This window comes from Danio aesculapii, chromosome 23 (genome assembly GCF_903798145.1).
Source record: "Danio aesculapii chromosome 23, fDanAes4.1, whole genome shotgun sequence".
Taxonomy (NCBI): domain Eukaryota; kingdom Metazoa; phylum Chordata; class Actinopteri; order Cypriniformes; family Danionidae; genus Danio; species Danio aesculapii.
The window spans coordinates 49,319,951-49,343,466 of record NC_079457.1 but is presented as its reverse complement, the minus strand read 5'-3'; the positions used below and the strand labels follow the sequence as shown (position 1 = coordinate 49,343,466).

The window sequence follows — 23,516 nt, the reverse complement described above, 5'->3', positions numbered from 1 at the left end:
CTGCACACTATTACACATGAGCAGAACACACACTATACAGCACTGCACACTATTACACATGTGCAGAACACACACTATACAGCACTGCACACTATTACACATGTGCAGAACACACACTATACAGCACTGCACACTATTACACATGAGCAGAACACACACTATACAGCACTGCACACTATTACACATGAGCAGAACACACACTTTATACAACTGCTCCAGATTAAAGGTTGCTGGAGGAATGATCAAGATCCTATGATGACATTCAGAAATAGAAATAAATGGGGGAAAATAAAAACATGCGTCGCTAAATACAGAAAACTGCTCAATTAGGGGTATTTTTACAGTGTACTTATTTAACTGAGCTAAAACAACACAAATCAATGAGTTTTGTTGAGCACAACTGAATTGTTTTAGTGCTAAATCCTCTTAAATTTGTTAAAACTAATACGTTAACTTAATTCCGTCATGTTGTCCCAACACAAATGGATTGTGGGAACCCAGCATTTCTACAGTGTGAGAAAACTGAACAGCTAGTTTTTGCAAATGTTCAGCAGTAATTGAATGAGAGAATGAGAGTCTGCTTTTTATTACCTTTCTTTATTATTATTATTATTATTATTATTATTATTATTATTATTATTATTATTTCTGGGAAAAGATTAACTGTAATTAATCACATCCAAAACATGTACACTACCTGACAAAAGTCTTGTGGTGGATCTCAGTTGTAAGAGCAGCAAATAATAACTGGACTTCTAGTTGATCATGTGTAAAAGTGTCAGAAGGTGGATTCCTCTGCTGAATCATCTGTTGATCTGCATCAATCATCACCAATACTGCAGAAGACCTACTGGAACCAGCATGGAGACAAGATTCTCCCAGATATCAGTCAAGTTTGGTGAAGGAGTCATCATGGTTTGGGGTTTCATCATTCAGTATGGGGGCGTGCGAGAGATCTGCAGAGTGGATGATCAACATCAACAGCCTGAGGTATCAAGACATTTGTGCTGCCCATTACATTACAAACCACAGGAGAGGGACAATTCTCCAGCAGGAGAGCGCTCCTCCTCATACTTCAGCCTCCACATCAAAGCTCCTGAAAGCAGAGGAGGTCAAGGTGCTCCAGGATTGGCCAGCCCAGTCACCAGACATAAACATTATTGAGCACGTCTGGGGTAAGATGAAGGAGGAGGTGTTGAAGATGAACACAAAGACTCTTGATGAACTCTGGGAGTCCTGCAAGAAGGCTTTCTTCACCATTCCAGATGACTTTATTAATCAGTGATTTGAGTCATGTCAGAGATGTATGGATGCAGTCCTCCAAGCTCATGATGGAGTCAGACACAATATTCATTCTGTTTCCACTGCAGCATGAGCACATATTCTATACTGGACATTATTGAAGGTTCAGTGAGCAGACTTTAGTCTAAGCAGAGTCAGACCTTACTGTCCTAATCAAATCATTAATAATCAAGGCATGATCAGATTTTATTGTGCTCAAATAAGCTTCATCTAGAGGCCTTTACCTTTCATATAAGACACTTCTGATACCAAATCATCAACTAGAAGTCCAGTTATTATTAGCTGTTCCTTAAACTTGAATAAGCGACAAGACTTCTGTCAGGGAGTTTACACACATAATTTGACCTGCAAAGTGTATTAATTGCACAGATTGATAATTACATATGTTTGCTTAAGTCCTTAAAATCCATATTTAATGACAAAGATTTGTGAACATATTATGAAATACACTAAATAAATAAACTATGTGACTACTGATGTTTTTCCATGAAGCATTGACTCCACTATTTCTATTTTTCATCTCATGCTCTGAAGTTTTTGATATGTTAAATAAATATTTATTCATGTTTTGTGGGTTTTACAACGTCCTCTTGATGCTCCACTTCACAAATCCTTTAATAATTGAATACCCCACATGCTTTTACAATAGTTATCTATTAAAAACATCTTTTATTATTGGAAAACAGTCCATGTATTGATTAATGTATTGTCAATATTTTGCGCAGTTAATGCAGTGATGTATTAGGCGAATGTATTTCTGCTGTGTTTTACGTCCAGTTTTGTATATGATTGATTGTATTATTAAATGTGTCCATCTTGTTTCAGTTGTTGTGAGTTTTAATTTAGCTAATAAACAAAATATATAATCATCTTAAATTAAAAAAATTAAATGTGTTCAGTCAATATTTATAAAAGTGACAATCAAGTTTAGGTAGTGACTATACAATTATTATTATTTATTGTTATCTTTATAGCTTCAATTTAATGTTGTTTTAAGCCTATAGGGAAAATAGTGTCGCAACTGGTCAAATGACATTGCCAAACTCACATTTAATCATTTATTGATATTTGTTCAGCAACTATTTACAGATGTACTTATTAAATGTTTATTAGTAAATATATATTTTATAAACTGAATTAAAATGAGTTGAAGTAACGCAACTAATCACTGTTTTGGGGAGTAACTCAATATTGTAATGCTTTACTTTCAACAAAAGTGCACACAGTGTTGCGTGCATGTGTGCGTGCGTGTGCGCGCGTTGTCTGTATGTGCGTGCATGTGCGCGCGCGTGTGTGTGTGTTTGCTGGGCGGGGCGACTGACTGTATAAAAGCCCGCTGTTCGGCTCTGACAGCGCCTGCTCCTCTGTACACCTCAGACCAAACTACAACCCAACTACAACCAAAACTCAAGAATGACCCAACAACCGATCAGGTATGAAACCTTAAGGACAGCCGAATTCAATCAAATGAACCTTAATTATGCTGCAGTTTACTCTGATTACTGTAAACTAATGAGGTAAAGTAAGTTTATTTCTTCCTAATATAATGAAAAGTCTTGCTGTTAAACTGTAAACAGGTAAATCATATGATCAGCCAATGACTATCAGAACACAACACTGCTGACAGTCAATGACACAGTGCTGATGTTGTCTGAAGTCATGCGATTCACACACATTATTCAACAATATCATAACTCAAAACAATACCACATTATCATTATTATTATTATTATTAATCTCTGTTCGTCTTTTTAATTCCTGCTGTACTGTTTTATTGAACACTAAATCTGGATGTGTGAATGGAACTAACTAATATGTCTACCATGGAAGTGGTTGCATCTGAAGGATCTTGTGTCAGCCTGACATTGACTTTTACCTTCAAACTCTTAATGGTTTTAGACATTATTTATTTAGTTTTACGCCTTGATTTAGTGTCAAAATGTATGAATGTGTTAGGACTAAATGCATGCATTTTAATAGGATAAATATGCGTTTATGAGTTGTATGAAAGAAAAAAACACTTGGCAATTTTCAGTTCCTCTGGATTTATTAGGTTAATAAATGTTAATATTTGTTTTATTCTATAAAGGTCACACAATCTTAATAAGGTCATAAAGGAAAAACATCTCTTCCAAATTTCAAATCAAATAATAATAATAAAAGGGAAATAATAAATAGGATTACCTTACCTAGGATTACCTTTTGACACCTTAGAATTTTAAGGTTCTATCTGTTTGTCAAAATTGAGTTATTGACATATTCCTATTAAATGGCAGCTTATTTACATTATGGGATGTTTTATTTGATAAGTTGTTTACATTTTAAGACTTTTTATTTAAAAATCAAATGTTACACACACACTGTTTGCTATATGGAATGGAAAAACTTTGAAGCTCAGTATCTCAAAATCATTCAGAACGCAGACAGAACCTTATAATTACAAGGTGATGATTTATTTTTAATTTGCTGTAAATGAAAAACTGAGTTCCGAAGTTAAAACATTGCTGTCATGTTGTCTAGAAGTAAAATAAGCTAGTCTAAAAACATTGCATCCTTTTTTAATCTTCATTAAAATATTGAATTCATTCATTCATTTTACGTTCGGCTTAGTGCCTGGTTTATCAAGGGTTGCCACAGCGGAATGAACCACCTACTAAAATGTCTTTTAATCAGCGTTATTATTTGAAATAGTAAAATAACATCATGGATGGCATGGTGGCTCAGTGGTTAGCACTGTAGCCTCACAGCAAGAAGGCTGCTGGTTTGAGCCTCGGCTGGGTCAGTTGGTGTTTCTGTATGGAGGTTGCATGTTCTCCACGAGTTTCCTCCGGGTGCTCCGGTTTCCCCCACAGTCCAAACACGTGCACTACGTAGGGGAACTGATGAACTAAATTGGCTGTAATGTATGAGTGTGCATGTGAATGAGTGTGTATGGGTGTTTCCCAGTACTGGGTTGCAGCTGGAAGGGCATCCGCTCTGTAAAACATATGCTGGAATAGTTGGTGGTTCATTCCACTGTGGTGACCCCTGATGAATAAAGGGACCAAGCTGAAGGAAAATGAATGAATGCTCAGTTTACAGAATGAAACAATAATGACATTTTACACAAAGACATAAGTATAAATTGTGAATCCAGAGAAACAGAGAACTCTCAGATGCTCTCTCTTATATTTTTCCATAATTATACATGTATTTTCTCTCTCTCTCTTGTGTGTTTTTCATAAGCCTCCCTGCCAAGCTCATCAATGGCGGAGTTGCGGGACTGGTGGGTGTCACCTGCGTCTTTCCCATTGATCTGGCCAAAACCAGACTGCAGAACCAAAGAGGAAGCCAACGGCTGTACAGAAACATGTACGTCTGCATTCGTCATTTACTTCAATCAAAGGTGTTTTTGGCTCCATTTCAAATCCCGATAAAAGAGACTTAAACTGCGCTAAAGAGTTCGCCCAGCGCTAAAGAGGAGAGGAGTTTCCTTGAAAGACAGTTCCTGAGGGAATGTGAGATAATGAAACCTGTTGTTCTTTCTAGGACGGTGTGCATGAGTGACAGGGGTGCGGCGCTGTGTAGGGTTCACACTTGTGGTTTTAGGTCACATTTTATTTTAAGGTAGAGTTCTCACTGGTAACCAGCCATTATTTATGAGTTTTGCCTAATTAAACTGGTAATTTGCTGCTTGTTATTAATTATTAAAGGGGTGTAGAATATGATTATGCAGAATATGTGGTTTATGTGTACTAATAAACAGACTATATCATAAATGAATGCTTATAAGTAGAGCTAGACTGAATCTGCGGACATTTCTGTGCAGAATATTGTAAAAAATCTGTGCATTTCTGCTAGTTTTGGGGTTTAACTGAAAACTTAATATGTTAAATAAATAAATACATTTTTACCTTTTATTTGTTTACAATGCAAATTATATTACATCTACTTAGTAAACAAAGCAAGTCTCTCATAGATCTACTATATATCTACAAAAAAAATTAAATTATTACTTTACAAACTGTATTATAAATAAATCATGTGAACATTTTCATAAATAGTCAATAAAATTAATTTAAAAACTGAATAAATATAAATTTACACACAACTAAATATATAGAGCTGATGGGCAAAACATCTGCAGATTTCTGCATTCACAGATTCCGTGTGGACCTAGTTATAAATCATTATTAATAATGTGAGAACTGGACCTTAAAGTGTTACCATGAAAGGAAGCCCCGATTTCTTAGATTTCATTTTTACTTCATCCTGAGTATGCAGAAGTCGAGGTTTTTATTATATATATATATATATATATATATATATATATATATATGAGCAATATCACACGAGTAACAGTGCGATGTGGCTGTATATCAGCACTGGTGGGAGGCGTGCGTTGGTTTGAGGCCACAGGCTGAGTGTCCTACTGATTTAGTGTCCTACCAGTGCTGATATACAACCATATAGCACTGCTACTAGTGTGATATTGTGTTTATACAACAGTTCAACGGCACAGGCGTGTATATATAAAAAAAATCAAACACAGAGAGTCTAAAAACTCTTTTGTATGAGGAACTACTTTCTTCCACCATTCATTCACATTACTAACTCACCAACGACACTGTAGAGCTAGTGTTTGAATGATTCTCTAGCGTAATGTCTAAAGTGATGACAGAACAGCTGATTTGGCTCCTATTTTAAGATTATAAGGCTGAACGTGACATGAAATCAGGCTACAGATATATTTCCCTACAGTATTACAGTCTCTTACAGTCTACAGTATTTCTCTGTTGCAATCAAGATATCACAATAATTAACCCAGAAAAAAGCAGCTCAATCACCTCCAGATTGCTGTTATGTTAGCAATAAGGATAAACGCTAAACACTTCTTCTTTCTTTCTTTGTGCCAACACAACACACATTCCTGATATGCGAGTCTAATCTCACACTCAAAACACTACAATTATATAATAAAATTCAGCACTACAACAAACAAATAAGAGAGATCAACACAGAATAACACTTACCAGTTTAATAATGATTTGATCAGGTTAGAAATTACGCTGTTTTAATCTTCTAAGGGCTTATTATGCGGTCCTGTCGCCTTCTTGTGGATAGACAACATCAACCATTTTTGGTCTACTCAGTACAGTAGGCTATTGGCCACCAATGCGCAAAATTATAAACGTCTCTCACAAAATATAAATATTTAAAATAGGCACTATCCTTATCAATAAACTGCATAGCTGCAATCTAAACAACTACGTTCTCACCTTAAAAAAAGCCTCAGCAGTACATGATGTTGTCCAACAGCTGCAATATTTGCCAGACTGTAGAGTGTCCTCTGCTTGTTGCTGTATGTGGGCTGAGTAATACACAAGGGTGAAGGGTTAAGAGGTGGTATGAGTGCTGTTATTGGCAGAATATCACACGGCTATCAGCCAATCAGATTCAAGAACCAGACAGAACTGTTGTACAACTGTATATATATATATATATATATATATATATATATATATATATATATATATATATATATATATATATATATATATATATAAAGAAAGTCCTTATTTCTTAGCGTTTACACTGTTGTTTTTACTGCAACTGAAGTCTACATACAAAAGAAGTAGAGGCTTTTATGCTATATTTTTTGCTATATTTTGCTGCTTATTACTACTTGTTATTAAGGTTGAAGTTAGGGTCAGGTATTAGGATTAGGGGAGGAGAATATGTAGCTCTGTAGACCTCAATAACACCTTTTATTTTGATTAGGATGGACTGTCTGATAAAGACTGTTCGGTCTGAAGGATACTTTGGAATGTACAGAGGTAAGTAGTTCACTTGAACATCTTCTATTCCTAAAAGGAAACATAACTTGTGTTACATAACATGTCAGCACTTTATGCCATAAAATTAACCTGCTAATCTAGATCATCAGGATCACAAGAAACTTCCTGATAGCTGTGCTAAACTAGGACTGGATACATCAATATTCGCTCGTTGTTTCTAAGTTAGAGGTGCTTGATACCACTTTTTACAAGTACAAATGTCATTATTTATACTGAGATTATAGATTTTGGGGTGGCACGGTGGCTCAGTGGTTAGCACTGTGGCCTCACGGCAAGAAGGTCACTAGTTTGAGTCCCGGTTGGATCAGTTGGTGTTTCTGTGTGGAGTTTGCATGTTCTCCCCGTGTTGGTGTGGGTTTCCTCCGGGTGCTCCGGTTTCCCCCACAGTCCAAACACATGCGCTATAGGGGAACTGATCAACTAAACTGGCCGTAGTGTATGAGTGTGTGTGTGTGGGAATGAGTGTGTATAGGTGTTTCCCAGAACTGGGTTGTGGCTGGATGAGCATCTGCTGCATGAAATATTAATACTAATATAAATATTAAGGATTCCAAAAATATTAAGGACACACAAATAAAAATAGACAATAATACTGGACACTACATTCAGGAATAGTGCTGTTATCATGCAGTGGTAGGCTAGCATAGAGTCAGCATAAGAGTCAGGGCAGAAAAAAGTCAAAGTAAAATTACAATTATTCCTCAGCAAGTACTGCATGTATTGCAGATAAATATGATAAAAGGGTTGCCAAATATCAGAGAGTTCCTCAAAGAACCTCTAATTAAATATTTAAGTGTATATGAAATATCAGCTCTTTAGCCAGTTTAATGCTTTAGGTGGATTTGTAGATTTCCAGATGTGTAGATGTGTCTGTGTGCCAGTAAAGATGATAAGGTGATAATGTTTTGTTGTCTTTGAGTCCGACTTGATCCATCAAGTGGAATGCCAATGGCTTGAGCTGTATTGTGAGGTACTTGGTACCACATATTTAAGCCTGTGATTATATACAGTAAATTGGTTTAAAAAGTCTTTGTCTCAACCATAGATTAATCAAGAGAATTGGGCTTGAATGGGTTATATTTACAGCGATGTTTACTTTGCGTCAACAGACGATGCCATCGTCCATCACTGATAGCGATAGATATCACGATGCTGAGCTGGCATCACAATCCTCCGCCCCGGCCCATCGCAAACCCGAAAAATACACACTCCGGCCCTGTTTACTCTATTACGTCTTATTTTTGAAATGAGATTTTAGAAAGAAAACGATCCACGTCCACACTGGTGTTTCATCTAGCATTTCTGAACAGCTCTCAGTCCACACTATACCACTGAAAACACACATCACGTGACCACACACACTGTCATGCGCACGTCTGAGCTCCAGACAGTCAGCGGGTGCTTTGAGCACAAAACCCAGAGAGCAGCGCACGTGGGACAGTTTATCAAGGATGTAGCGCTGGACGGCGTCTCACTATAGTTGTTCAATGTGATATTTAATTCATCTCGTCTCTATTTAACGACTCTTCGGACTGTGACACGTGTCACATCATCAGTACACTGCTTCAGTCTTTCGCTTTCACGCTTGTACTCAGGAAATTTAGTGAAACCTCAGATACTGCTGGTTGGTTCCTGTTGGTTATGCACCTTTTTTACCAACCAAGTGTGTGGACGCCATTATAAGGACACAGATCACTCTGCCTATTCATGCCAGAGTCCTGCGGAATATGATTGACAGGTGGTCATTTGATTGACAGGTGGTCATTTGTGTGTAACTTATATTAATTTATTTATGATTTGGTTATGGGTAAAATAAAGAGCATGCGGGTTGGGTAGTTGAAACAGTGGGCTACAAATAATTAATTCATTATGACTTAATTAATTATTCATAAATAATTAATTTACCGCTGCCTATGATGACTATTCCATTATCCATTGAAATGTTTCACATCAGACATCGTACGATGCCATCGCCCAACCCTAGTGTTTACAAACCTTTACTTATTACTCACATTTAGATATTTGACTCTTGTGTAGAAATTCTACATGTGCAAACAATGCTTAGAAATGCTATTGAGGTATTGATTCATTATGGACACTAAAGGCAGGAATTCCCTTCAAACTCAAAATACTGTACATCGACTGTGTGAACTGGTTAATACTCTTCATAGATCAGCTTTTCTCTTGACAGGTGCAGCAGTTAACCTGACACTGGTGACTCCTGAAAAGGCCATCAAACTGGCCGCCAATGATTTCTTCCGACAGCAGCTCAGCAGGGGAGAGTACGTACCTTTATCAAGAAACTGTACAACACTCATTAACAGATCAATGAAACGAGAGTAAATGATGCACTCCTGTGTTTCAGCCTCAAGCTGAGCGTGTTCCAGGAAATGTTGGCTGGTTGCGGGGCAGGGATGTGTCAGGTTATTGTCACAACCCCAATGGAAATGCTCAAGATTCAGCTTCAGGATGCAGGACGACTTGGTGAGGCATAAACACTGACAATTCAGTGATTAAATCAGTCCATATTTCCTCCAGTGCTTCACATCTTGTGGTCCTCAACGCTCTCCCAAACAGCTTCGTGTCATGTAAAAGACTTGACTTAAAAATGTGCTGTATGAAGACACATATTTGTTCATGTTTTGCATCCAGTGGCCCAGCAGAGGAACGTACCGATCCTCCATACTGTGAAACTGGGGGCGGCCAGTCCAGTCCTCAACTATTCCTACAGTGTGGGTCCCGTGTCTTCCATTAGAAAAGTATCTGCCATTCAGATTGCCCAAGAACTACTTCGCACCAAAGGCATCCAGGGACTTTACAAAGGCCTAGGAGCGACACTCATGAGGTGAGACTCCATCTATAAAGATAATAAAAAGCTAATCCTAATCTACTGGAGCTGCACCAGCTGTTTGCAACTTGCTTAAACTGGAACTTAAGTCCTCACTAGAGACTTAGTAACTACTAGCTAGTTTGAAACTAAATGCAGCACAGGATCGTAGTTAGTAGGTTGTGAGCTCTCTGTAAAGTAATGCGTAGTCACATTGAATGATGTAATCCTCAATAAGAAGCACTGCTGGTGCATCTGGCCCCTGGGAACTGACATTGGGGCAAAGGTAAACGAAGTCACCAAACTCTGTGATGAAAGTCTGGTGTCCTGCAGAGCTTTGCTCCAATCCTAATCCTAATTCCCAGAGTTTTGCTCCAATCCTTATCAACATGCCTCAACATGCTAATTAAGCTTTTTCTACATGTACTTGAACCTTTCAACAGGTGTGTTGGAGAAAGTTAAGCTAAACTCTGCAAGACACTGGCCCTCCAGGACTACTCACAGTGACCACTGATATAAATAGACTAAACAAACACGAGTTTATATATTGATGGCACATTTCGGTGTATCAAAAGGGTGTCCAATCCCCTGTAAAGTTTCCTAACACAGCTGCCTGAAGGTTTCTAGTTCACATGTGATTAATTAGAGCAGGAGCTAAACTTTGAAATTGGCCCACCGAAAGAGGACTGAACTAATATTTCAGTTCAGCTCACTCAAAGATCAATCCCCTTGTTGATACTGGAATAACATTGCCAATTTCAGTTTTAAATCTTGACAGAATAAGAATCTTCAACATCTTTCTTACGGCTTGTTTCCACAAAGCGGTACGATATGCAGTACAATATGATTCAGTACAGATCATCCTGATCAGGCTTGCATTTCCACTGCCAATAGTTCCCTTACTTGGTAGGCATGAGGTATGCCTTACAGTAGTGATTAGAAGTCATTCTTGCACAAAGAAGACAGCTGTAAACAACAATGGAGGACAAATCTCAGATTCCGTTCTTGGTTCTTTTGATTTCTTACCATGACATCCAGCTTCTTCAGTGATGGTCCATTGCTTCATGGTTCATTGCTGGGTACCGTCATTGTATTATTACGGTGTTGTGTTTTAGCGGTATATTTAAGAGATGATTCTCTGTAAACCAATCAGAGTTCTGCAGTCTAGCTCCACTCTTTTGGAATCGTATGACTGTGCCCTTATGAAAGGATCCCAAAAATGTGGTACAGTACTATTCACTGTTTTGGTACCAACTCCTGATAGTGTAAAATAACTGTGTTGACCTTATTCTGTGATTGTTTCAGAACTTCAGAGTCAGGGAGAAATATCTAGGAATAATAAACGGCAGAAAACAATCAAACTACTCGCTCTACAAACAAGTGTGTTCATGACTATACATAAAGAGAAGCATAATGTCATAAGAAAACATCAGTTTGCTACATCAAGCCGCAGATCGAGCTGTTTTTAACGTTTAGAAATCAATGGAAGAGAAGCAGAGTGGAAGTCTCGAGCCAAAAAAGATTTCAATGGCTGTGTCCACCAGTATGAGAACAATAAGGTCAATAATACTGTACCAAACCATAAGGCTCAGTGGAAACAAGGCATTAGTAGCCCCTCAGTCATACCAAATCTTAGGGGTAGGTTGGGGTTGAGGCTTTAATTATGTGCTAGATACAGTATACATGAAAATCAAGAAAGGTTGAGATATTAGTTCTACAGACCTTGGTTCTTCTTCTTACAGGGACATCCCCTTTTCTGTGGTTTACTTTCCATTGTTTGCCCACATCAATCAGTTGGGCAAGACCTCTGAGGACAGCGATGTGCCTTTTTACTGGTCGTTTATTTCGGGCTGTGTGGCTGGATGTACCGCGGCTGTGGCCGTAAGTCCATGTGACGGTGAGTGTTTACGTCTGGCTCCATAACACAAGCAGATGTTAGCGTTTGTGCAGAGTTTAAGGGTGCTTTCACATGGTTCCTAGACGTTTGTTTTGAAAACCTGGCGAATTTGCCCCCTTATCTCGGGTCATTTGACATAGATTCAATAGATAGATTTTTTACATCCCTTGACAACTGGCATGAGGCCATGTATGAGAAAATCTTACCTCTGATTTATATTTGGTGACGATGTTTGTGGGTGTCACCATTCAAAATAAAGCACAGATGTTCGCTTATCATGTCTTATTGCACATGATCATAAATTAAAATAACGGCTAATCACAGTTGAGCAGAACCCGTGGGACCAAACCTTGACCAAGGTGAGTTTACTTGCACTGGACTTGATTTAATCATTTTGGTTCATTTAGAAACTTTGCCGTGTGAAAATAAAATCGCACCAAGAACAAAAAGCAGCAACACTACAACACTTTTAATCCCAGGTTCAGAACTAAACAGTCAATCTACAGGTGGGGAAGCACCCTAAGACTCTATAACACAAGCAGTTGTTAGCATATGTGCAGAGTTTAAGCTTGGTCATCTCTGTCTTCGCAGTTGTGAAAACCCGGCTGCAGTCGCTTAATAAAAGTGCAAACGAGGATACTTACAATGGCGTGGTGGACTGCATCAGGTACAGTAACAAAACCTTCATCTGGGGAAGAGAATCAGTAGGCATTAGCTCCTTTCACACATACAGACTTTTCTGGAAAATCACAAGCAAAGAGAGCATGTGTGAAGTAAATTTGTTCCGGAAAGAGAAGTCGTAATATTACCAGTAACCGACATCCCAAGTTCTGTGAGTCTCCCGCTAATGCATAGAGACTCCCGGATGCCCGCAAACGAATGATAATCTCCTAGAAGGTGCACGTCTCCCGTCTGGTCCTCAACTACGTTGTCCACCCCCACTCCTCACATGATGAGTAGGGGTGGTATTGTTGAGGATGAAGTTAACTGAGGTGAGAAACTCTAGTTTAGGAATCTTCCGATCGGTGATGTGTTAGCTAATGCAGGACCAGCTGTGGTCAATCATAAGCACATGATCCTCTCGAAATTAGTTTATAAATAAACCACACTGCTCGTTAAAGTCCTTCCAGAATTGTTTTGAAATATTTACCGGCACTATTGGTGAAAGGATAGTATTTTGAGATGTTGTGCGATCGGTGCTTTTCCAGAAAATTTCCGAGACGTCCTTGCCTGTGTGAACAGTGCTTATTTTTAAATTTACCAGTAAAGTCATTCTGGAAGGTGGCTTAGTGGTTAGCACTGTGGCCTCACAGCAAGAAGGTCACTGGTTTGAGTTCCGAGTGGGTCTGTTGGTGTTTCTGTGTGGAGTTTGCATGTTCTCCCCGTGTTGGTGTGGGTTTCCTTCGGGTGCTCCAGTTTCCCTCACAGTCCAAACACATGCACTATAGGGGAATTGATCAACTAAACTGGCCGTAGTGTATGAGTGTTTCCCAGTACTGAGTTGCAGCTGGAAGGGCATCCGCTGTGTAAAACATATGCTGGAATAGTTGGCGGTTCACTCCACCCTGATGAATAAGGGACTAAGTCAAAGGAAAATGTCATTCTGGAAATTTTCCGTATGTGAAAGGGGTTAAGGATGCACTTTTGGTTCCTCTTCTCTTGTAATGATGCACCTTTGGTTCCTCTGTTGTAACGATGCCTGTTTTGTCCTCCTACAGAAAGATAATGCGTAAAGAAGGTCCAAGTGCGTTCCTGAAGGGAGCCGGCTGCAGGGCGCTGGTCATTGCTCCGCTCTTCGGGATTGCTCAAGTGGTTTACTTCATCGGTGTGGGAGAGTTCCTCCTCGGACAAACCCCATTCAACCTTTACTCTGTCTAAACCTCTTCACACCACCTGAATTAAACTTTAAAGACCAACTCGGCAATGATGCAGCTATATATATGAGATCCAACGTGATCTCACCACCGTGTAACAAATTCTACAAGATGAGTTCAATCGATAAAGTCGATTCAAATTAGAGAGTCATTTTGCACAAATTATATATGTATGTTGTCATGAGAGTGTACTGAGACATGTATTTTTGGAAACACTATGCTACATATGCTAGCTTTAGCATATACAATTGGCTTATTCATGAAGCCTAATCATTGCACAAGGTTACATTGCTTTTCTTTTGGAAGTGTATGGTCAGAGATGGTCAGAATTATCCTCAGTGAGGGTTGATTTGAAAACACACGGCCATGATTCATGCACGTCAAGGGCCAGAAAATCATGTGGTATCTGTTTCTATACATATGTCCTCCATTAACAGTCATACCTGTCGTGTGATGTTTTGTAAATATTGTGGAGGCACTGCTGAATAATGTGGACATGATCTCTGAGGACATTGTTATACATGTTACATGACTCTGAAGTGACGACAGAAGCAGGATATTTGGCTCCTGCTGAAGAGAAGCTAGGGTTTTACATTTACAGAATTAAAAGGCATTCTGTTCAATCTAACCTTGTTAAACTGTCATATTTAGATCCTGAAATAAGTGTGAACACAATATGCTTTAACTGCAGGCTGTCAGCTTTAATTTGAGGGTATTTACATACAAATCAGGTGAACGCTGTAGGAATTACAACCGTTTGCATCTGTGCCTCCCACTTGTTAAGGGTCCAAAAATAAGTATTATTCAGTATTCTTCTATTATTATTCCCTCCTTCCCTGTCTTGAGCATCTCTCTGCACTCCCGTCTCCAAAAGCCACCGCGTTCATTGCGTTTAGTCTTGGTATTCTAAGCCGCAGCTCATTTATTAGAGAAGAAACAGCACAGTGGAGAATCCCAACAGTGCAGCAGACTCCACTTCTCTCAGTGATATCTGTGCAGGAGCTGAGAAGGTGATGCTCTAATGTTTCTCACTGACTGAAATGCTAATTTATTCACCTTTTATGTGATATTACAGTTTTAAACATACGTTAATCTGCATCTTTAGATGGAAACACAGCTCATGTAATGTGAAAAGGACAGACATGTGGTGTGCATGGTGAGTGTTAGCTCAGTTCCCATCAGTGTTGGTGAAAGTGCACACTGTGCATCAGCGCTGAAACTTTAGCCTGTGAGATTCTGTCCAAGTGCTTCCAGCATACATTTCATTCTAGAAAGACAAGAGCAAATGAAGCCCGCTGTACAGCTACAATGCGTGGTTACACATTTAAAATGGTATTTAAGGGCTTAAAGGGATAGTTCAGGGGAAAAAAAGAGAAAATTCTGTCATCATTTATTCTCTCTATACTTGTTTCTCCTGTTAAACAAAAAAAGGAAGATATTTTGAAAAATGTTGGTAACCATTGTCTCCCACAGTATTTGTTTTTCATACTATGGAAGTCAATGGTTACCGGTTTTTAGCATTCTACAAAATATCTAATTTTGTGTTCATCAGAATAAAGAAACTCTTGAACCACTCGAGAGAGAGTAAATAGTGTACACATTTTCATTTTAGGGTGAACTATCCCTTTCATTAACTATTTGTTTATTAGGATAATATTTATTCAACAGAAGTCGGCGCCAACAGGCTAATGGTATTGTGCACCGACGTGCTCACGGCGACCTGAGTTCGATTCCTGGCTTGAGGTCTTTTGCTGATCCTTCCCCTCTCTCTGCTCCCAATGCTTTCCTGTCTGAAATCTCTACTGTAATATCATAATAAGGGTGAAAAACCCCTAAAATATTAGTATATAAAATAAATGTATGCAACAGAAGCAGCACTTCAGCCTGATGCAGAAAATAATATAAATAGTACCTAAAGTGTCCTTACATTTCATTCAATGTTATTCCTAATATATACATTACTCATTTAAATAAAATACTTCTTTATAATTGTTTTAAAGCTATTTTGCACAGAAATATACCAATATTAAATCAAAGACTGCACTTATTGTTTAAATTGTGCCTTTTGTGAGGAATTAAATTCACTGAGGCATTGGCAAACTTGCTGGGACTGATCTATATTTAGGATAAATAGGGCAGTAGAAGCACTGCACACTGCCAAGCTGAGGCTAAAATCACACTCAGTGCACACACACACACACACTCTCTCTCTCTTACACACACACTATAACCTGATATGACTCAAGCACTTGTCATTTGATCTGAGTGGTTTGAAGATGCTGAAATTTCACTTCCAGTCCTCTGCATTGCAATCATTTAAAAGATTATGTCATGTGATGAGGTGGCCTCACTAAGGTCCTGTGGATTAGTTTACCAGCCATGCAGGACTCGATACAAATCTAGATTTGAACAGAAAAGCACACACACGAGAGTCAGAAACTTCACTGTTTATTAGTTGTCATGCTACAATGTTCCTGAGCTTTGAATTCTGCTGAAAATAAATTAAACACACACATTCTGATCACTAACATCAAAAACTGCAGTGTTGTTTTACAGTACGAAAGAATAGATATATACACACAAACTGTAGGAAAACACACTGACAAAACCTCGATTTCAAAGCCACGCTACATGCTTTACACTAGTCGCTGTACAGTCTGATCAACCACAGCAGGGTTGTGTTTGTGTATGAGGACGGATCTACATCGATATTTTATCCTTAAGACTACACTGTGCGTATCCTAATCAATCAGTTTTAATCAATAAGCTTGGTAAGCAGCCGCTTAGGGCCCTAGGTAATTTGGGGGCCCTAATAAATGCCCAAGTATAAATTATAAATATGAAACAAACACTCACCGGCCACTTTATTAGGTACACCTTACTAGTACCGGGTTGGACCCTCTTTTGCCTTCAGAACTGCCTTAATCCTTCGTGGCAGAGATTCAACAAGCTACTGGAAATATTCCTCAGAGATTGGAGCGTTATCCTGCTGGAAGTAGCCATCAGAAGATGGAGACACTGTGCTCATAAAGGGATGGACATGGTCAGCAATAATACTCAGGTAGGCTGTGGCGTTGACACCATGCTCAATTGGTACTAATGGACCCAAAGAAAATCTCCCCCACACCATTACACCACCACCACCACCAGCCTGAACCGCTGATAGGCAGGATGGATCCATGCTTACATGTTGTTGAGGCCAAATTGTGAGCCGAGCATCCGAATGTGGCAGCAGAAATGGAGACTCATCAGACCAGGCAACGTTTCTCCAATCTTCTATTGTCCAGTTTTGGTGAGCCTGTGTGAATTGTAGCCTCAGTTTCCTGTTCTTAGCTGACAGGAGCGGCACCCGGTGTGGTCTTCTGCTGCTGTAGCCCATCCGCCTCAAGGTTGGACGTGTTGTGTGTTCAGAGATGCTCTTCTGCAGACCTCGGTTGTAACGAGTGCTTATTTGAGTTACTGTTGCCTTTTTATCAGCTGGAACCAGTCTGGCCATTCTCCTCTGACCTCTGGCATGAGGTGTACCTAATAAAGTGGCCGGTGAGTGTAGTTTTCTGTTGTATTTTGCATTGTGAGCGTCTAACAAATAAAACTGTATTGTAGTTATTAAATCTGTGCAATTTTGTTCCAAATCAGATGAAGATTTAATAGTAAACCAAACAATTGCTTATTTTTAGTTGTTTTTTTATATTAAGAAAAAATGTTAAAGTAAAGATTGAGTGAAATAAGAAAAAGACTGGAAAATACATAAACAAAAGAAAAACAAGCAAATAAATAAACACAAGGGTGCATATATTAGGGCTTTCAGGCCCTGTGGCTAAATTGCTTAGAGCTTTTAAATCACTGAATCTGTCCCTGCTGATCAATACTCTAATGCCATTTTAGCTTGAGGAGCTTCAGCAGTGACGCACCAGCAGAAACACATCTGACCAACCAACAACTGCACCATTATAAATAACAACACAAAACAGAAAACCCACCCCTTTACAATCCCTTCATGCTAAATCAAAACCAAACATTAAGCTGTGTCTTTGTATAAGCTAAAAAAGGCACCTTAAAGGGACAGTTCACCCAAAATTGCATGAAATTGGGGTGACACTTTAGTTAGGCCACAAGTCATGCTATTTACTACTGACTATAATTCATACCTGCCTATTATTAAGATATGAACTGTTCATTAGTAGCATCCCTAATACCTAAACTTCTACCTTACTAACTAATAAAGACTGTAAAAAACTAACGGTGAAAACCGATACATGAAATAAGTTAGTTTAACTTAGTAACTTAAAGTTACTTTGACTTGATTAAAAGGAGTTATGGTAAGTAATAAAGTGATTATATTATGCAGAACTCAAGCTTAATGAGTTATGAATAATTTAATTCTGTTGTTTGTGCTAACCCTAATGCTAGAAACAATACCAAACACCATTTGAGTAGCAGTTTATAGTTGTTTGGACTTAATTTGTTCTATTAACTAAACTTCTGTCTGGTTGTTGAATCTGATTGGCTGATAGCAGTGCGATATTCTGCAATAAAAGTACAGCCTCTTCACTCTTGTGTATTACTCCGCCCACACAGAGTGACAGCAGATCAATAAACTCACTACAGTCTGACAAATATTGCAGCTGTTGGACAACATCATGTACTGTTGAGGCTTTTTTAGGTGAGAATGTAGCTGTTTAGATTGCAGCTCTGCAGTTTATAAGGATAGTGCCTATTTTAAATATATATAATTCTGCAGATTCAGCATGTCTGCATCCATCAGCCTGTCATACTGAGTAGAACAAAGACGACTGACGCTCCGCTACAAGATGGAGACAGAGAGCGCATAATAAGTGCTTAGAGGAGGAAAAACTTAGCGTAATTTCAATCTACAACAGATCAAATCATTACAGAACAGGTGAGTGACTTTCTAAGTCGATCTCTCTCTTTTGTGTGTAGTGCTGTATTTATACCACAGTAATCTGCTAGTGTTTGCTTTGGCTTTGGCTTTTTCAGGGTTAATTATTGTGATCTCCTGATTACAGCAGAGAAACACTGGGAAATCTCTGATGGCATTTCCTGCTGTTCAGCCTTATAATCTTAAAATGTGAGCAAAATCAGCTGTTCTGTCATCACTTTAGACATTACGCTAGAGAATCACTCAAACACTAGCTCTACAGTGATGTTAGTGAATGAGCAGCGGTTTCTGCTGTTCTGACGTCAGCTGCAGATGTAAATGAATGGCAGAAGAAAGTAGTTCCTCATACAAAAGGGTTTTGAGACTCTCTGTGTTTGATTTTCTTTTTTATAGACACGATTATGCTGTCGAACTGTTGTATAAACACAATACCACATGAGTAGCAGTATATCAGCACTGCTAGGGCACTAAGGCGCTCGGCCTATGGTCTTGTCAACACATGCCTTTCACCGGTGCCAATATACAGCCATATCGCACTGCTACTTGTGTAATATTGCTTAAATATGTATATATAAGCATATTTATAAGTTAACAGTACTCAAATCATTTGGTTTAAAGACTTAAATGGTTTGTGGCAAACAGTTAGATTAACTTAACCTTCTCAGGTTTTACAGTCTAGTCTATTTAGTGTTAGTTTGTTATTACCGTAAATTGGCAAAATTTCTTCACCATTTACTTTCATCTGCTTCTTTCCTCTGTTGAACACAAACCAAGATATCCTGCAGAATCCATAGTAGGAATATAAAATACAACTGAAGTCTATGGGCTGTTTGTAATGAACATTTTTCAGCATATCTTCATACTAGCCTAGCTCACTAGGTTTAGAACAAGCGAGGGTTTGGGAAATGATCATCTTAGTTTTTGGGTGTACTGTCACTTTAATACTCGAATGCAAAATGCATGAAACAGACGTCGCTGTACACTGGCCAAAAACTGCCTCTATACACACTGAAATAATAGTTCACCCCAAAAAATGAAAGTTCCATCATGAATTACTCGATCCAACACTGTTTGAGTTTCCTTTCTCTGTTGAACACTGAAGAAGATATTTTGAAGAATGCTGAAAACCTCTAGCCACTGACTTCTATAGTATTTGTTTTTCCTACAATGTAAGTCAATGGTTACCGCTTTTCAGCATTCTTCAAAATATCTTCTTTAGTGTTCAACATGGGAAAGAAACTCATAAAGGTGTATAACCACATAGTGTGTAAATGTTAATTTTTGGGTGAACTGCCCCGGTAAACACACAATACAGGCCTTCACCATCGCTACAACTACGATGAGGACACAGATATGTACACAACACATATTTTTGTCAGTTTTTTGTGTGATTTTTCACTCATATTGAAGAATCTGACCTAATGAAAGCTGCTTGTACTGAAAGTGGAACAGTTTGGTCAGAAATCCTCACTGAAATACAGTATATCAAGAAAGCGGAGCTGGAAATATGTCTATGTGTGTGTGTGTCTTTCCAGAAGTGGAAGTACAAGTCAATTCAATGATATGAAGATCTCCGACGTGTGTTTTGTGCATGCATTAATTCTGCTCCTTCGTGAATGTTTGAGATCTCTCTCTGTGACGTGAAGTCTACTCCGCTTGTGTACAATCGTAAAAGGCAAAAGAAGCCCCTGGCGTCACGTTACACAATATTTATATCTGGCATGTGAAGACACGCAGCAACAGACGAGAATAGCCTGAGTATATATCTGACTGGAGGAGCCGCATGTCAGGATATATTAATAGAGATTTGAGGAAACGACAGAGAGGATCCAGCACCGAACCAGCAGGCGTTCAATTAAGGAGATCCAGCGATTGGACGGAGTTTAAACAACAGGGTTGAGTTTGGGAATGTTACTGTTGTGTGTATGCAGCGAGTCCAGCAGAGGTGAAAGGTCGTGTTTTGGGAGAGGAAGAGCTCTGTTAGATCACCTCCCGGCTGTTTCGGATGGCACAACAGAGGACCATACTGAAGATCATGCCTATAATCTGAAAATAATGATACAATACAAATAAATTTAGGAGATGTTATGAGCACACTGTACAAAATATCCAGAAATGTGCATTTTTACAGAGTTTATGATTGATTTTTTTATTTATCCCCTGTTTATTTCTACTTTTGAGTGTCATTATGGGATCTTAATCTTTCCTCCAGCAACTTTTAACCTTGAAAGTTGTGAAAAAGTGACTTTTCTGAACATTTTTAATAGTTTAAAGTGCTATATTGTCTGTGTTTATATTGTATTTTATGCTACAAAAACCTTTTCTACATTTTCTGCTATTGTACAGACTTATTCCCCTAGATATTATTCTTTATACATTACATTATGTCAATAAAAGTCACATTGTTAAACTGTAGAGTTGAATTTTCAACACCAAAAGTGGACAGAGCAGAGATCAACATCCCATAATGTAACTCATTCACTCTCCTTCAGCTTAGTCCCTGATTAAATCAGGGATCGCCACAGCGGAATGAACCGACAACTATTCCAGCATATGTTTTACACAGCGTATTCCCTTCCAGCTGCAACCCATCACTGGGACACACCCATACACACTCATTCACACACACACTCATACACTACGGCCAATTTAGTTCATCAATTCCCCTATAGCGCATGTGTTTGGACTGTGGGGAAACTGGAGCACCCGGAAGGGGGAGAACATGCAAACTCCACACAGAAACGCCAACTGAGATTGATGTCAGATGAACTAGCTTGATGTCAAAACGACACCAGATTGACCATTCAACATCGACAAACATGTCAAAATTTTATTACAGGATATTCTAAACCCAGAGTAAGTTGGTAATTTGGAAGTGCACTGCAACAAAAGCTTCTGCTACTTGAGTTTTTGTCCTGTTTTAGTCCAAATATCTAAAATTTCTTACATAATATAGTGTTGTTTACAGAAGTAAAGAGCCAAAATGAAGTCAGTTTCTCCTTAAAACAAGCACCATAATGTGGTGAGCATCTTGTTTTACTTTGACATAAGCGGTGTGAATAATTTCGAGCTTGACTCTATATACTCTGTGAGAACAACCACCCAGATGGACATTATCCTAAAGAGCTGACATGTTAAGACTGCATTCATTGAAAAAAAAGGTTCATTTACCATGACTCCAGCGATTCCTATTCCCACGTAACCCACGATGAACAGCTTACTGTTGAAAAACTCTTCAATAGCTACGTCACATGTCTGCAGACACACACACACACACACACACACACACACACACACAGATCAATGCTTATACACACTTCACTGCATGTCAAACACTGCTATTAAAGACACTACATCTACCATTTTCATTTATCTTTTCGTGAAACGTTGACTAACGTACTTGCAAATGCTTTTACGATTATAGAGTTTATTTCGCTAATGAAGTCACACACCCTTGATTTACGGGTTGTTTTTACTATAAATCAGTGAAACAGTGGTGAGTCTTTAACATGTTGCATGTGTTATCACTCACACACTCAGAGAGTCATCAAAATATGCCTTTGTTTGTTGTGAATAGATGCCCTCTAGTGACCAAAATCCCATCCTGTGCCTTTAAACAAAGCCTTCTGCTAATTTAGGCTGCACAACATATCGGGGAATTATCGATATCGGTATATCCTTATGGCAGAGAAGTGAAATAAATGAGCTTTTTTTAAAGGAATGCACCAAAGTGGAAAATCTAGACCAAATTTGTGATGCCCAAAGCACAATGTTGGCATATAGCCCCTGGGTTAAGTCTAGAAGGGATACAGCTGTGGATACTCACACCAATATAGCATCATTTTTATGACACCGTACAGCAATAATTCATATTTCACATTACTGTGAGGGTTGGGTTTAGAGGAGATAATTATAAAATACAATTTAGTGGTTCATTTATTAAATAATATGAATAGTACTCTGTATAATTACTGTTTTTACATTACTGTGATGGTTGGGGTAGGGGTAGATGTTAATAAAATACAATTTAATGGGTAATTTAATAAATAATATGAATAATATTCAGTAAAATTGCTGTTTTTACATTACAGTGAGGGTTGCGTCGTAGGGGTAGATGTTAATAAAATACAATTAATGGATAATGTAATGAACAGTATGAATAATTCTTGTTAACTTCCGACCACAGCTGTATCCCTTCTAGCAATAACTCTACACATGAGGCTATCAGTTTATCCAAATTTGACCAATCAGATGGGGTGATACTAACTTTAGCCCCGCCTACCCAGTAGATGATGTTCTGCTTTTGGCTGGAAGCTGAACTCAGAGCTGAATATAAACAATAGTGGGCGGAGTCGAGATGAGAGCAGAAAATGACAACAGCCAATCAGAGTCAGAATATCTGCATATCAGGTTTACACTCATTCAGAGTGTCTAAATGTTTGCACTTTGACAGTTTATTAGATTATTAATAGATAATTTCCTGTATATGTTAGTATGATAATTACATGAACACTGTAAATACCTTTTATGGGAAATATTATATCATAAGAAATATCGTTTGCGCAATACTCAACAACAACATCGCAGGTTTTCCCAGTATCGTGCAGAATAGCATAAATAGAGTTTTTATCTTTATTTTATTTAGGAGCAGGAGTTCTTACCTGGTTAAATACCATGTTTTTACACAACTGTGGCGTCATTGTAGATGAACCACAGCAACTCAACTGCAGATGAGATGGGTTAAAATTCAATTACAGCCAGTCTTTTATAACAACATCACACATACATAATTAAACATACAGTACATACAGTTGATGGCAAAATTATTCACCCTCCTGTGCGATATTTATCAGTTATTAGAGATGAGTTATTAAGTCGA

At 38.4% G+C, this 23,516-nt stretch overlaps 2 protein-coding genes across 2 annotated transcripts in view; one reads left to right on the top strand and one right to left on the bottom strand.

Moving 5' to 3' along the window:
* The first annotated feature begins 2,652 nt into the window (after positions 1-2,652).
* slc25a55b (solute carrier family 25 member 55b) lies at positions 2,653-14,365 on the top strand. Its single transcript, XM_056449897.1, has 9 exons — positions 2,653-2,735; positions 4,528-4,653; positions 7,063-7,118; positions 9,331-9,421; positions 9,505-9,623; positions 9,792-9,984; positions 11,709-11,863; positions 12,455-12,530; positions 13,582-14,365. Exons 1-9 carry the CDS (start codon positions 2,716-2,718, stop codon positions 13,739-13,741), a joined length of 996 nt encoding a protein of 331 aa, XP_056305872.1. The 5' UTR covers positions 2,653-2,715; the 3' UTR covers positions 13,742-14,365.
* Positions 14,366-16,169: 1,804 nt separating this feature from the next.
* tspan2b (tetraspanin 2b) overlaps positions 16,170-23,516 on the bottom strand; it is a 28,473-nt gene continuing 21,126 nt past the window's right edge. Inside the window, exons 6-8 of the mRNA XM_056449367.1 lie at positions 23,299-23,361; positions 21,809-21,892; positions 16,170-20,683 (exon numbers count right to left, since the gene is read on the bottom strand). Coding sequence (XP_056305342.1) covers positions 20,618-20,683; positions 21,809-21,892; positions 23,299-23,361 — 213 coding nt within the window. The 3' untranslated portion in view covers positions 16,170-20,617. The remainder of the gene's footprint in view (positions 20,684-21,808; positions 21,893-23,298; positions 23,362-23,516) is intronic.